Raw genomic sequence first — 16,655 nt, 5'->3', positions numbered from 1 at the left:
TATATTGTTTGCAATTATTCCCGAATGAGCGAGCGTTTATGTGCAAAGGATTAGCATTCCAATTAATATAATTATCCACTGTGTGTAGTAAATCCATTTAGTCTTTCCCGCTCCTTTATCAGTCCACACCCCCTTTTCTTTGTATACCAAGCCATCATATCAGTTTAGCCCACTAGGGGTTCTTCCCTATCATTGTTTGTAACCAATATCTACTGTTTGTTATGCATTTCTGTGATTATTTAGTTAGTTAGTTAGTAGATAAATGATTAAGCCAATTGGTGTATGGATGATTCATGATTAAGGCTGGGTTCGTGTAGATAACCAAGAATTCTACGACGTTTGAAATGAGACTGACGTAAGGTAAAGAATAATTCATTAATAGAAGACTAATTGATCAGATATTAAAATATCTGAAGAGTTATATTCGGAAAAGTATAACTTTGTAATCTGAAGATTTTCCGTGGTGCCCCGACTTCCTAGTTAATGAAATGTACATGATTAGTTTAATCACGTAATAATAATTACAGAGAATTGATTTGATAAAAAAACAGTTTTCACCTTCAATGATACTAAAGACACGACACTGTACATAAGACAACTGTTGGGACCGCCCCAGCTGAGTTTTCTGATAGACCTGTACAGTGTGCAGTTTGTTGTTGTAACCTTTCCACTTCAGGTGTCCCTGGTGTTGAATTTCCACCACAGTAGGCCTCACTCTAGCCTTGTTGTCAATAACTTCACACTTAAAGGTAAGGCCTCACACTTTAACATTTATGGCTATGGCTATGATAAGCCTGATCAGCCCATAGGATACTGTATATGACATGACAGACATGTTTTCCCACCCAATGTGGGATAGATCCCTACATTTTATCAGCATATCGATTGCGCAACCAGGGGTGGAAAGACCTTGGATCATTGTTACTCTAACTTCCGCGACGCATATAAGGCCCTGCCCCGCCCCCCTTTCGGAAAAGCTGACCACGACTCCATTTTGTTGATCCCTGCCTACAGACAGAAACTAAAACAAGAGGCTCCCACGCTGAGGTCTGTCCAACGCTGGTCCGACCAAGCTGACTCCACACTCCAAGACTGCTTCCATCACGTGGACTGGGAGATGTTTCGTATTGCGTCAGATAACAACATTGACGAATACGCTGATTCGGTGTGCGAGTTCATTAGAACGTGCGTTGAAGATGTCGTTCCCATAGCAACGATTAAAACATTCCCTAACCAGAAACCGTGGATTGATGGCAGCATTCGTGTGAAACTGAAAGCGCGAACCACTGCTTTAATCAGGGCAAGGTGTCTGGTAACATGACCGAATACAAAACAGTGCAGCTATTCCCTCCACAAGGCTATCAAACAAGCTAAGCGCCAGTACAGAGACAAAGTAGAATCTCAATTCAACGGCTCAGACACAAGAGGCATGTGGCAGGGTCTACAGTCAATCACGGACTACAGGAAGAAATCCAGCCCAGTCACGGACCAGGATGTCTTGCTCCCAGGCAGACTAAATAACTTTTTTGCCCGCTTTGAGGACAATACAGTGCCACTGACACGGCCTGCAACGAAAACATGCGGTCTCTCCTTCACTGCAGCCGAGGTGAGTAAGACATTTAAACGTGTTAACCCTCGCAAGGCTGCAGGCCCAGACGGCATCCCCAGCCGCACCCTCAGAGCATGCGCAGACCAGCTGGCCGGTGTGTTTACGGACATATTCAATCAATCCCTATACCAGTCTGCTGTTCCCACATGCTTCAAGAGGGCCACCATTGTTCCTGTTCCCAAGAAAGCTAAGGTAACTGAGCTAAACGACTACCGCCCCGTAGCACTCACATCCGTCATCATGAAGTGCTTTGAGAGACTAGTCAAGGACCATATCACCTCCACCCTACCTGACACCCTAGACCCACTCCAATTTGCTTACCGCCCAAATAGGTCCACAGACGATGCAATCTCAACCACACTGCACACTGCCCTAACCCATCTGGACAAGAGGAATACCTATGTGAGAATGCTGTTCATCGACTACAGCTCGGCATTCAACACCATAGTACCCTCCAAGCTCGTCATCAAGCTCGAGACCCTGGGTCTCGACCCCGCCCTGTGCAACTGGGTACTGGACTTCCTGACGGGCCGCCCCCAGGTGGTGAGGGTAGGCAACAACATCTCCTCCCCGCTGATCCTCAACACTGGGGCCTCACAAGGGTGCGTTCTGAGCCCTCTCCTGTACTCCCTGTTCACCCACGACTGCATGGCCACACACACCTCCAACTCAATCATCAAGTTTGCGGACGACACAACAGTGGTAGGCTTGATTACCAACAACGACGAGACGGCCTACAGGGAGGAGGTGAGGGCCCTCAGAGTGTGGTGTCAGGAAAATAACCTCACACTCAACGTCAACAAAACTAAGGAGATGATTGTGGACTTCAGGAAACAGCAGAGGGAACACCCCCCTATCCACATCGATGGAACAGTAGTGGAGAGGGTAGCAAGTTTTAAGTTCCTCGGCATACACATCACAGACAAACTGAATTGGTCCACTCACACAGACAGCATCGTGAAGAAGGCGCAGCAGCGCCTCTTCAACCTCAGGAGGCTGAAGAAATTCGGCTTGTCACCAAAAGCACTCACAAACTTCTACAGATGCACAATCGAGAGCATCCTGGCGGGCTGTATCACCGCCTGGTATGGCAACTGCACCGCCCTCAACCGTAAGGCTCTCCAGAGGGTAGTGAGGTCTGCACAACGCATCACCGGGGGCAAACTACCTGCCCTCCAGGACACCTACACCACCCGATGTCACAGGAAGGCCATAAAGATCATCAAGGACATCAACCACCCGAGCCACTGCCTGTTCACCCCGCTATCATCCAGAAGGCGAGGTCAGTACAGGTGCATCAAAGCTGGGACCGAGAGACTGAAAAACAGCTTCTATCTCAAGGCCATCAGACTGTTAAACAGCCACCACTAACACTGAGTGGCTGCTGCCAACACACTGACACTGACTCAACTCCAGCCACTTTAATAATGGGAATTGATGGGAAATGATGTAAATATATCACTAGCCACTTTAAACAATGCTACCTTATATAATGTTACTTACCCTACATTATTCATCTCATATGCATACATATATACTGTACTCTATATCATCGACTGTATCCTTATGTAATACATGTATCACTAGCCACTTTAAACTATGCCACTTTGTTTACATACTCATCTCATTTGTACATACTGTACTCGATACCATCTACTGTATCTTGCCTATGCTGCTCTGTACCATCACTCATTCATATATCCTTATGTACATATTCTTTATCCCCTTACACTGTGTACAAGACAGTATTTTTGGAATTGTTAGTTAGATTACTTGTTATTACTGCATTGTCGGAACTAGAAGCACAAGCATTTCGCTACACTCGCATTAACATCTGCTAACCATGTGTATGTGACAAATAAAATTTGATTTGATTTGATCCAAAATGTACCCACATCACTATTATGTAAATAGATTGATAAATGTTACAGACACCCACATGTAATTGTATGCTGTAGCGTTAAGATGTCCCTTTTACTGGAACTAAGGGGCCTAGCCCGAACCATGGAAAACAGTCCCAGACCATTATTTCTCCTCCACCAAACTTTACAGTTGGCACAGATTTCCCTGAGACAAAGATTTCCCTACCGGCCAAACCTTCCCTAACCCGGACGATGCTAGGCCAATTGTGCGTCGCCCCACGGACCTCCCGGTCGCGGCCGGTTACGACAGAACCTGGGCGCGAACCCAAAGTCTCTGGTGGCGCAGCTGGCGCTGCAGTACAGCCCCCCTTAAGCACTGCGCCACCCGGGAGGCCGACATCGCGTCATTTTTGACCAATCGATGCTCACTATAGCTTCCAGCCCCTACTGGATTGGCTGTTGATACTTAGCACAACACATCTTGCTTGCTAGCACCCACATGAGGGTGAAGCTTTTTTTTTTTTTTGACCTTTATTTAACTAGGCAAGTCAGTTAAGAACAGATTCTTATTTACAATGACAGCCTACACCGGCCAAACCCGGACAACACTCGGCTAAATGTGCGCCGCCCTATGGAGTTGTGCTCCGCCCTATGGGACTTCCAATTACAGCCGGTTGTGATACAGCCTGGATTCGAACCAGGGTGTCTGTAGTGACGCCTCAAGCACTGAGATGCAATGCCTTATACAGCTGTGCAATTCGGGAGACATTTAGGTGTTGTACAATTTGCAAATATTGTTAACACTAGATAAGTGAGAATATTTATTTCTGAAACTGAAGATGTGTGCATGAGGACAGTAAAGAAGAAAACCGGTAGGATATATGACAAGAAGATAAGCATGTTTTATTTTCTATGGAGGCGTTTGTTTTCATGTTAACAAACCCATGCTATATCATCAGCACTGAAGAACTGGTAGCCAGCTTCTTTTTTAAGGCTACGCTATTTTCATATCTTATAAAATATGTAACGCATCAACTGAAATGCATGGTTAATACACCTATGATAAAATAGCTTCTCTTCTATTCCTATATTTTATAGAAATATAAGTGGCTAGATACAGTCTTTGCATCTGTGGTCAAAGTTTAAACACATACGACAAATGGTACATTTACAACAAAGGGCAGGTTTACTAGCTCGGCAAGATATGGTAACATTAAATGAGAATGAATCGTTTTGTTCTGTGCAAATACAGGTTACATGGTTTACATTGCTAGAAATAATGTAGACAGCACAGTTGAAGGACGGCATTGCACCCTAAATATCAAATAGGTATTCTTACAGTACAGGGCCCGGTTTCCCAAAAGCATCTTAAGGCTAAATGAATATTAGAACCATCTATGGTTCTAACGATAAAATTGCCTTAATATGCTTTTGGGAAACCGGGCTAAGTACAGTATAATGCATTCAATCTACCTTAATGAAATGCATGCATAGACGTAACAGACTAAATGTATGGTAGACAGTGATATGGTCAGTTTGAGAAGGAATTGAAAACATATGAATTACATAGAATTCATAAAAATATTTATAACTTATTGTAGTCGTTAAGATACATAAGACCACTTAAATCAAATTAACAATTTGAAAGATTGTCATAATCTTTGTACATAATCACAACTAAGAAAATACTTATTCATAATACTATTAAATAAGGCTTTCAATAAAAACAATTGCCATTACTTAAAAACGGGTAATTGTGCAGAACTTAAATCGTTTTAAGCCCACTATAGAACAATACAACAGAATGAATAACAGTTAAATCTCACTACAGTACTTTACACCGTTATGAGTTTGAATATGACCTATTAAGTTCCTTCAATGCACTGCCAAGTTGTAAACACTGTCCAACGTAACTCAGTAAGTGGTGTTTCCCAGTTAAGACTAATCTGGTCCATCGTATCATACAAAACAAATCTGCACAACACTGGATATTGATCAGGTCTGCTCTGTATCAATTTTTAGGAACCCCCTCCTTTTTAACCCAGAACCATAGAATTTGAATATAATCAATTCTAATTCTATGGCCGGCACAGGCAAACCTGAGACCTCTACTAAGGAGGTCTCCATGACGACACCAATCTGAAAACATTACTAAGGCACAAACTTCTCCTGCTCAAAGATGAGCTCCACGGCGTCAGCCACGTCCTGCACGATGTGCCCGGGCTCTACCAACGCCGGGTCGAAGCGGAAGTCGCGATGCCCGTGAAACACAGTCTCCTTGCTGCACTTGTTGGCATAAGTGGGCACCTCCGTGTGGGGGTTGTACACCCCAGTGCACACCAGGATGGACTTGCAGGAGGTGGCGGAGGGGGGTGCCAGCTCGCTCTCCCAGGCGTTCTCTACGTGGTCATTGTCCTGGGGAAGGGCTGCACTAGAGCCAGTGCCAGTGGCCATCTTGGCGACAGCTTTGGAGTTCTTCCTCCTGTTCCTCTCCTTCAGGTAACAACTGTAGAGGTTGGCCCCATAGATGTCAGTCATCAGGTTATCCCTGAGGGAGTAGAGAGGCAAAGGAAAGGAAATCAAGGAGAGGAATCAGGCAGTACAGAAATGACATCCCACATCATGGACATCAGCACATCCAGGTGCAGAATCTTAATTTGACCAGTATTGTCGCATCAATATAATCCTGTAACAACAAGATTTGAACATTCACATTTTTCCACCAATGTAATGTTTAATCTGTGGTTAGGCTATAATTAGGCTATATGAAAAGTGCAATACTGGTAATATAACTGTAGTGCGGGTTTCAGTGAATGTATCTAAATCTCAAAGCTCATCTGCATTTCCTGCGGTGCAGGAAAATTCTCAACCACAACAGTGATTAAATTAAGAGCCCACACTTATAACAACTACTTTAGCTTGAAGGTGAAATCTAGCTGTGCTTTGAATCCCAAAAAAACAAACAAGTAATTATAATGATATGTTATCATTATGCAATTACCCATGTTTTACCTAGTAGTATATTTGTTCACGTAAAATAAATGGCCACCATTTTTGCTGTCAACAGTGAGATGACAGGGGTCTTACCCAATAGCATAGAGGGAGGTGATGGGCTGTGTCCAGTTTCTCTCCACAGCCTGGCCTCTGATGAGGTACTCAGCAAAGTGGTAGGTCAGTTCACTGGGCTTCCCCATCAGAGCTTTGTACTTCACCTCTTTACCCGTTATCTTCTTGTAGATGTTCTCCAGGCACACCAGGAATGTCCCATGACCAAACCTGGAGTTGAGATCATATAAAGAAGCAAACATGTAATGAAAACATGATCCATTAAACTAATCAAACTCATTTCCGTTTTCTTGAAGGCCAGACTTCAATGAGCTTAGTCCCGTTTTGCATCCAGGACATTAATAGATTCTATGGTGAAAAAAACAAATGTCTTTCTTCCTATTCATATCTGCCTGCCTTTTCACCACATTTCAATAACAGCTCTGATTCACTGTGGTTACCGTGGAGACTGGGCCTCAGCCATCCACATGAGATCCATGTTGCAGGCCAGCAGGGGGAGGTGGGGAAGCTTTTGGGTCTGGTGGGCTCCGCTCAGGTTCCCATTGGTCAGAAGGATATCAATTATCAGCTGGAGGTTGGTCTCCCATCGGATGGGCTCCCCAAACAGAATAACAGCTGGACCGGGAAGAGAAAAGATGTGGAATATGATGGATATGATATACAATTGCGATTACGGTGACAGTTCAACAACAAGATCAATCAGAAGAAGAGAATCCATTTACAAGCCCTCACCTTCTACTGTGGGAAGGTTGGCAATAGGACTGGACTGAAAAGAAAATAAGAAATGGAAGGTGCTTAGGAAAGCCTCTGAAATATAGCCTGTCTATGGTTCTTGATGTATACATCGGCTCGAGTCTCACCGGCAGTTTGGGCCGTCTGTTGTGGTCCACCATGTCCAGCAGAGGAAAGGATTCTCTCAACATGTCGATACTGACCACATTCTGGAAGCCCAAGCTTATAATTTTAAGGATTACACCACCAATGTATAGCATGGTCATTATAATCTGTCATGTTTTACCTGTCATTGTGCTTATCTCCTTATAATTTTATAGATTACACCACCAATGTATAGCATGGTCATTATAATCTGTCATGTTTTACCTGTCATTGTGCTTATCTCCACCCCCTCCAGGTGTCACCCATCTTCCCCACTTATCCCCTGGGTATTTATACCTATGTTTTCTGTCTGTGCCAGTTTGTCTTGTTTGTTCAAGTCAACCAGAGTTCTCTCAGCTCCTGTTTTTCCCCAGTCTCTCTTTTTCTCGTCCTCCTGGTTTTGACCCTTGCCTGTCCTGACTCTGAGCCCGCCTGCCTGACCACTCTGCCTGCCCCTGACTCTGAGCCCGCCTGCCTGACCACTCTACCTGCCTTGACCTTTTGTTTGTCTGCCCCTGTTGTTGCAATACACATTGTAACTTCAACACGGTCTGCACTTGGGTATGATATACCTGATATAATCAGCTTGTTAATTCATTTCTAGGTCATTTTTATTTTTTATTTACCTAGGCAAGTCAGTTAAGAACAAATTCTTATTTACAATGACGGTCTAGGAACAGTGTTAACAGCCTTGTTCAGGGGCAGAATGACAGATTTTTACCTTGTCAGCTCGGGGATTCGATCTAGCAACCTTTCGGTTACTGGTCCAAAGCTCTAACCACTAGGCTACCTGATGCCCCGATATTCTCTTATCAAGCTAAGTCAAGTAGATGCTTTGATAATGTCTGACAATACATATTGTATTTCAAAAGGATACTTTTTGGCAATATCCAGGACGGGCCCTTGTCCTGACACCAGAACACACTTGTCATGGTATTTCTTGAACATCCTCAGTGGACTGTGTGACATCATCACCTGGTCCATGGTGATCTGGTAACAAAAACACCAGTCAGATAGGCTGAGCCAGACTTACAGCAAGCAATATCTTCAAGAGGACCTAATTGGTTTGATTTTCTGTGCAACGAGACACACATACAGTTGAATTTCATGTCAAAAGACCTCTGCTGGTCCTAATATTTAGCCATCATATGGCTGAGAACTCGATTAAAGTCAAAAGACAATGCACCACATTAACATGTACAGCATGAGTGGCTAACTGCCCACACAGGGACTAGAATTAAAGTATGTCTTAATCATTACAGATTGTGTGGCAGAAGAGAGCTGTGAGACACTTACAGGCACTCCCAGGATGTGCGAGAGCTGGTCTGCTTTCATCTGCCGCATACAATTCCCTGCGTTGGTGACAAAAACAACTGGTACCACAAATTGTCCCTGGGAGTTGACCAGTTTTTGGAAGGCCTTTTTTGCAGCAGGGATGGGTATCTTTCCCCGGACAAGCACGCCATCGATGTCAAACAGCAGGCCAAAGCATGGCTGTGGCTGGGATAGGAAGAGAGAATGATTCATATGCCACATTCTAGATCGCAACATTATGACACAAAACTGTAATGTTGACATCATGCATCATTAGAAATATTCCACTCAACAATATAAGACCCATCCCCAAAGCATGGGTCTGAGTTGACACACAAGACAGGATGCAGGACCATGCGTGTGGTTCTGTTTTAAATATGAATCTAGACTAGTAATGATTTAGTTTCTGTATGTTACAACACACAACTATTTCCAGGGTGTTGCTCAACAATCTTAACCTCATACGACCATCCTGAAGTCCCGTAAGTTTACAATCTGTTTTGCTATTGGTGTGGATCAGGCTACAACAGTCTGGCCTCTGGTAGATGTGGAAGGAAATGTGAATTGTGGAGGCAGCTCACATAAAGAGAAAATAAACATAATATGTGATGTGAGGGTAGAAATTCATAGGCCCTGTGATTATTGGGACTTTCCTCTTATCAAAGCCACTTTACTGACAGGCCCAATATGCCATATGGATATATATGCACCTCTGAGGCCTATTATTTAGAGAGAGAAAAAACCCTGATGTATTCAATTCATTGTAGCCAACATTACAGAAGGAGCTAATGATATGGGATTGTGATGGAACTGCAATCTCTTTTCCTATTCAAATGGCCCCTACCCACATTTAAACAAAACAACGTGGGGATGCAGAATTGACTGCTAAGAACAGTGCAACTGTGTGACTAAAGGCAGAAGAGCCCCCCTGTGAATGACACAGCAAAATGCAACATCAGAGGCTAAAGCATCCACATTATAGGCAAAATAATAGCCTAGGCTACTATAGGCCTATCGATTCAAGATCGCGATTTGGCATAAACAAATGAGACGATGTTTTGGCATATTATGGAAAATCTGATGTTTTTTTACTGCCCATGTTACAATTCAAATGTGCATTTGTCTATATTTTGTCAATCGTAGGTTTAATTCTCCAGAAAAAAATACGATAGGTTGTGGGTGTCTTTATTAATTTGTTTGTTTCAAGAAAATACCCACTCATCTTGAGCGATAACATTCGGAGACATAAAAATGTACCAGTTTGGATTTTGAAAACTGATTGGGAAAAAACATTTGGGGACCCAAAGCGCACATCCCCAAAAATACCAGTGCAATTCTACATTCTTTGGTATTCCTATTACAAGGAAACATTGGCTACAATGTATCAGCTGACAGTGCAGAATTCATTTGGAAGCAACAGCTTTGCAGTTCGAATCGTACCTTGCTAACAGACACGATTCCGCTAAACCCGCACTCAGAACCGGCAAATCCAGCTCTTCGCCTGACTTGTCGGTTACACAGGGCGCTCAGAGCTCGGTAAAACGGCAGGAGTCCCTTCATCTCCGCCTACTTTCACCGGCGACCGAAAAATAATGAAGCACCAAATAAAAAAGCCGGCTTGGACTGAGCTTGTTTTCTTCAGACTTTTTTTCTATGCACGGCGAAATGACGACATATGAGGACTTCCTTTTAGCGCTTTCAATACAACTGGGAACACCGGAAAAAAACGAGGTCAAATCATGACGTCAGTCGTGTTCAGGTCGCAGCTCTTGAAAGATGCTCGCGTTTCCGAACTTCCAAATTCCGAGTTGGATTATCGTTCGAAACGATTATTTCGAGTCGGTGCTTGTTTTTTCTCCACGTCAGTTGTCTTGACCGCACGGAAGTCGGAGATTTGAGTTTTTTTGAACGCGGCATTTTATTACGCACTGTTGAAAATCGTAAACAGCAGCAGAACTAGACTGCGGCCCCAGCTGCCATTTTGAACATCAGGTGGAGCAATAGAAATGCAGGGAAAAACAGCAGCAAGGATACTGGCCATTTTAGAAGTATAGATTGGTGCAGTGCAGTAGACAAAATTCCTCAAAGTAATACACATTAATTGACTTAATCCATGTTTTCAATTGATTTATTTCCATTTTCTGAGACCAAATAAGGGCCAAACTGACTGCAAAATCAACAACCGGAGAGCTGAAGCACAAGTGGGTCTTTATATATAGGTTGGCTAAATTTACACTGCAAGTGCCACCCAAGGGTAATTTGACATGGAAATCTGAGCTATGGGTTAGAGATGACAGGAGGATTCCCTATGGAGTTCACCACAACCTGTTCTATATTCTCTCTGGGAAGAAAAGTCTGCCTAGGTCTGTACTATAACTGTTGACAATGTGGGGCCACCCACAATCAATGAGTTTGTCAATTTGGAAAGAAAATGTTACATGACAGTTCTAGGGCAGGGTTTAAGTTGTTCTACAAACTCAGAACTGCTGACCAATACAGAATATATACACACACAACTACATTCAAGAAAGCAATACAAGACCTTGAAGAAATAAGCATTGAAATAAATGCAATCACAAGAACCTTCCTCCCCGTGCTCCTCCTGCTTTATTGATAGTTTAAAATTACATTTCTATGTTCTACGACTTCAGATGCGTTTTCCTTCCGACTTAAAAACTGAGTACAAGCAAATTTGATTTTTTTTTTTTACAGTAGTCTAAGTGATATTGTACAAAAATAACATTTGATTTCTGTGAAAACATTCTCCATTCCGAAATAACTGCTAATTCTGATGATCTGACAACTGTTTTTGTTGCTAATTGTTCCTCCAAGGTAAATGTTCCCAAAATAATTTTTGGGGGAAACACCTACCATGGTCTATTTACTGATACTCCTTTAAATTGTAAACAGATTTCTTTTTATAAAAGAACAGAAGATTCTTTAAATTCTTCCAAAATGTAATGGCATTTATCGATATAACATGCAGTTTGTTATCGCCCGGCACTTAGCTGCTTGTTGGGCCCAGATGCAAACAGCTCATATGTGTGAACTGTTTCCCATGTCATACTCTCTTGGCCAACTCATGTTATCCCACTAAAACAAACCAAAAATAACCATACATGGAAGTTCAGGTTTCTTTTTACTCCCTTCTTACTGAGACTCGCTTTCCACAAGCCCAGAGGTCCTCTCTATCCCATATATTTAGTCCCATTCATTCATCTCTGTTCACCAGTGGCTTGGAAAGGGGGATTCTTTAACAAAGCATTATACATAACACCGCTACCAAACTAAACAAACATTTTTTGTATTGAATGCAGAAAGATTTTTTTTCCCACCCCTTTCTTCATATTACATGTTGAGAGGCTCACTGGCCCGGGACTAGCCTCTGTCAGCCAACCTTTGGCCAGTGAAGAGGATTCAGAGAAAAATAATACAACCAACCATCAATCAGAAAAAAATAGGAGGGGCAACAAAGGGCACTGATTATGCGGTGGCTTCGATGGTGCACTCTTTCGCCAGGTGGCCGGTGTTGCCGCATTTGTAGCAGTTCACCTCACTGGCTTTGCTGCACTGCACAGCAACATGGCCAATCTCACCACACCTGGAGAGAAAACATTAGGATTTCAGTTGACCAAGCATAAGAGTTATCATTTACATGGCTTTGGCGGAGACGGGAACTAATCTGCAAACAAAAAGCGGAAGGACCACATACACAGCACAAACATATATCTTGATACACTGCATAACTACTGGAAAGCCTTTAAGACTACAGTAAACCCATTTATGTCCCCAAAAGAAGGGGGTACCAGAGGCTGCATGTCACCCTCGAGAAGACTTGTCGAAACACGTTGTGCGTTTGTGCTTTCAGCAGTTGTTAGTCAAGTTTGCTCTGTACATGGAAACATGCAAGTATGAGTCGTTACCATGTGTATTAATTATTTTATTTTTTTACAAAAAATATTTTTACTAAGTGGCCACTCACCTGTAACATTTGACTTTATCACAGAGTTTCTGGATGTGACCAAAGCCACCGCAGGAATAGCACTTCTGCTCGTTGGCATGGTCACAGTCACGGGCCACGTGGCCAGCCTTGCCACAGCTGTAGCAGCACTGCTCCCTCTCCTTTTTGGGCTCCTTGCAGTCCCGGGAAATATGGCCACTCCTGTGGCAGTTGTAGCAGGCTGACGAGAAAGAAAAAGTTATTACAAGATTTGTTCTTTAAATTAAAGTGTAACATGGCATTTTGTCAGAACTACTTCAAAGCAATTAACAGCATTGATATCATGTAATAAACATTCCAAAATACCACGTGCCCCCAGATCCTGAATAACAGTAGGACCTAGTACATAGTGACAGTCACAAGAAGGCTGCAACTATTGCTCACTGTAAAGCTGAACAAGTCCATATTGGAACGACAAGTTTAACGTTAAGAAAACTGGGAGTTGGGTTGACATAAAACCATTGGCATGTACTTAGCATTCAATAAAGGAAAGAAAAGTATTCTCACCATCCTCAGTCTGTTCACAGTCCCTGGCAATGTGACCTTGCTCTCCACAGCGATAGCAGAACAGATCTAGAAGAAGAAAGGTGACCGAGGTTTACTATATTCTCATCCGTGAAGAAAACTGACTACTAACTCGGAGGAACATGTATCGTTCTGCTGCTATGTCAGCTAAGTTCACATTGAACTATGCAATTGTGAACTAAACCAACAGAATCACGTAACAGATTGTGACTAAGACAACCATGCGTTGTCATTTTGATATCCCAGTGGCAACAAAGTGATAGGACTATGTGAAAACCCCGAAAGCAACCAACAGTGAGGTTATTCCCCATAGGAGAAGGCCTTTGTGCCCAGCAAACTTAAGGCAGCTGCTGATAATCGTTCATAGATCTCAGCTTGACAAGCCAGTCTCACACATGGTGTAGAATGTGTGAGGTGTCCCAAAAACCAAGAAAAGTACCCTTTCCTCTTCCTCTGCCCCTGCCGCGGCCACGCCCCCCACTCCCAGCTTCAGGACAGTTCTTGATCCAATGCCCAGGACGGCCACATCGAAAGCACTCACTGCTGCTGCTCATCTCCATATCTGCAAAGAAAACAGAAAATACTTAACTAAAACCACACTTTTGGCAAGTCACTTCCAAAGCTGCAGGAATTCTAGGGGTATGGGAAATTATGCATTCAACAGTGGAGTCAAAGGTAGGATTGGCCAATAAAAGTTGGGCCAATCCATGGCTTGTTCTGACCCAATCAAGTGACTGACCAACTCAATCAACTATGTGCTGTTAGCTTGATTATCAGCCCTGCCTACAGACGTTTCAACTTCTAGTTTTGTTTTTTACTTTGTCAAGTTGTTAACTAAAGTGAATTAAACAAAAAAAATGTATGTCACAATTGTGCACGCCTGTGCAGAAACGTTGATTTATTGTCATCACAATTGAGGCTGAAATGACTTGGAAACAACGTTGATTCAACCAGTAGATGGGATCAAGCTAGCTCGTGGCTACTATTTTAAAATGTAAAAAATAATGATCCGTATGCCACCTGAAATAAGCTACATTTCGTGGTTGTTTGGCCATGTCTACCCCTGCTTGAGCAAGCTGACATGCGGGCATTAACTATGAAAGGGCCTAACACGTTACCCTACAACGCTAGCGTAGATAGCTAGCCAACTAGCTAGCAACGTCGGTAGCTAATGAAACACATGTCACGTCTGGCCAATTGATTAACGTTAGCAATGCTAGCTACCTAGCAAACACAAACCTGATTAACTGCAAAATAAGGCTTATACTCCCTGACAATTTGATCTACCGAGGTACTTTCTATACAGATCCATTAAAAATGTAGTTATCCTCCGTAAAAACATGACCAGTGCAAAAGGCTTTCTGGCCTTGTCACGTTGAGATTGCATTTTGCTACAGCTAGAAACTGCTGCAAACACCACCTCTTGAATGTGGCATTGCTAGGCCGCGCAGCAGCCATTCAACGTTCTAAAAATTGCAGTTATCAAACACATTCACAAATACTTCGTTTCAATAGTATATTGCTAGACACATTAATCGGTCATATTTTAACGCGGAAAAATTATAATTTAATAGGGCTAATTTCCCGCGCATAACGAAAAAGTCGAAGTAGTAGTTAGGCCACGGACCCAATAACGTTAGAAAAGGCTAATGCTACCCGTTAGCTAACATCAGCGAGCCATTATCGCAATGAAAACACATGATTTCGGATATTTATTTTATGGCGCCTCTAAGTTTGACACTTTAACTAAGATCGAACATATTACAAATACTCCGATATTCTCTAATAAAACGTTTTTATTACTCACCTTACCTAGCTACGAGATTCTCTGCTGTTTACGCCTCCTCTCTCCGTTGCGCCACATGCGGTGTGAACACGAGTTTCTAGTGATCATTCACACTATCCAGTCAAAGCTAACGCAGCACTTGGGCATGGTCTTTTTCCAGGACCAATAGCAAACGAGCGCACTTGGACACCTCCTCCATGGATTGGCAAATCACTGAATAAGACAGCAATTATGTCCCGCCTCCCAAGTTTCTAGTTCCTGCTGTCTGCTGTCAAATCAAAGGTGATCTCATATTATGATGTTTCATTTGCCATATATTACACGTATAATTGCTAGAATTATAGCCTAATACAATCATGTATCCTAAGAACTTATCATCCCTCTATGGATATATTCTAATAGCTTTCCACCTCCAAATATCACATTAAAAGAGCTGTATGTAGGCTAAAATGCATATTATGCATCAGTGTTGACTGACACCAATCTTCTCGTGGGCATGCAGGTAATCAATCAAATGCAATTTTTTGGTATTCAGTATTGAGCATAGCCAATGACCTTGGATCATTTTGATATAAGGTTAAAGGGTCTATAAAGTGTAAGAATAATAGTGTATGGGATAAATGGATGCAAACTGACCCATCCCGTTCCACACAGAGGTTGCATCATAGATAGGTTATTTGAACACAGTGCTGGTCAGTGAGAAAGACATTACACTGAATCTTGGAGGCTAAGCATTGCAGCTCACTGCTCTGAGTGCATGGTCAGATCAATAAGTGGGAAAGATGTAATAATCCATATCTTAAGGTGGCCTGCACAGTCATGAACGTGGAAGGGATAGGCTGATTTCACTAGGGTGATGTGGGATATTGAAACCCTCAATACATTGTTTTTCAAAACTATAGATTCTCTAAATTGAGTTTCATAATTTTGGTTTAGTGAGTACCAGTGACTGGACACTTTCCCCCAAAATAATGGTTTTCTGTTTTCCTCCCAACACTGCAGCTGACGTTGCACTGGGATGGATGATTAGACTGCATCCTAATGGGATACCTTAAGATCGTACAGTGATAAAGCCCTGCCCTCTTCCTCTTAGGCTGCTTACAAAGTGCTTGCATTGGTATTTCCTGGTATTTGTTGCTGTCAGGATATGAATTAGGTAGTTGCTGGAATGGAGATTAAATCAGATATATGATCAGAAAATGGTGAGCATTTGACAGGAGAGAGAGGATATGATATGCAACTATAAAATTAGGATGATTATAGCTTTTTTTATAAGGATGTCATCTGCCCGTACATTCAATGTGTGCTAATAGCATTAAGGAGAGCAGGCTGCTGGTCTGTGCTGGTGAGGAGAGCCACATCACCAAAGCTCTGATCTTTCTCCACAATAGAACTCTGGGCTCTTTGATGTCGTAATCTACCTCAGGGGACCATTGGCTGGGGACCTGATCTTGAACACATGGTGAGTAGAAGGTTTGAAGGTAAGATAGGACCCTAAGATCCTATTTCTCCATTTAAGAGCAAACACTTTTAAGCTTGTTCTTTGCTATGAGAAAGGACTTTATTTCATGATGAGAACAGCATGTCTCAAATAAGATAGATGCAGTACATTTAAGT

At 42.7% G+C, this 16,655-nt stretch overlaps 2 protein-coding genes across 3 annotated transcripts; both read right to left on the bottom strand.

Moving 5' to 3' along the window:
• Positions 1-4,349: 4,349 nt before the first annotated feature.
• On the bottom strand, positions 4,350-10,431 carry LOC139368795 (haloacid dehalogenase-like hydrolase domain-containing 5). Its single transcript, XM_071108145.1, has 8 exons — positions 10,168-10,431; positions 8,710-8,913; positions 8,291-8,403; positions 7,398-7,491; positions 7,270-7,303; positions 6,978-7,152; positions 6,559-6,747; positions 4,350-6,019 (listed from the first exon to the last, which is right to left on the bottom strand). Exons 1-8 carry the CDS (start codon positions 10,285-10,287, stop codon positions 5,623-5,625), a joined length of 1,326 nt encoding a protein of 441 aa, XP_070964246.1. The 5' UTR covers positions 10,288-10,431; the 3' UTR covers positions 4,350-5,622.
• Positions 10,432-11,315: 884 nt separating this feature from the next.
• Positions 11,316-15,167, bottom strand: LOC139368796 (CCHC-type zinc finger nucleic acid binding protein-like). Of its 2 annotated transcripts, none has more exons than XM_071108146.1 (5): positions 15,060-15,167; positions 13,692-13,814; positions 13,235-13,300; positions 12,710-12,908; positions 11,316-12,328 (listed from the first exon to the last, which is right to left on the bottom strand). In XM_071108146.1, exons 2-5 carry the CDS (start codon positions 13,810-13,812, stop codon positions 12,211-12,213), a joined length of 504 nt encoding a protein of 167 aa, XP_070964247.1. In that variant the 5' UTR covers positions 13,813-13,814; positions 15,060-15,167; the 3' UTR covers positions 11,316-12,210. The 2 variants fall into 2 exon arrangements, with proteins under 2 accessions (XP_070964247.1, XP_070964249.1); XM_071108148.1 differs by having other exon boundaries at positions 15,065-15,155.
• Positions 15,168-16,655: the final 1,488 nt, after the last annotated feature.

This window comes from Oncorhynchus clarkii, chromosome 16 (assembly GCF_045791955.1).
Source record: "Oncorhynchus clarkii lewisi isolate Uvic-CL-2024 chromosome 16, UVic_Ocla_1.0, whole genome shotgun sequence".
NCBI classification, from domain to species: domain Eukaryota; kingdom Metazoa; phylum Chordata; class Actinopteri; order Salmoniformes; family Salmonidae; genus Oncorhynchus; species Oncorhynchus clarkii.
The sequence above is the reverse complement of the archived record's forward strand: the minus strand, read 5'-3'. Positions and strand labels throughout refer to the sequence as shown.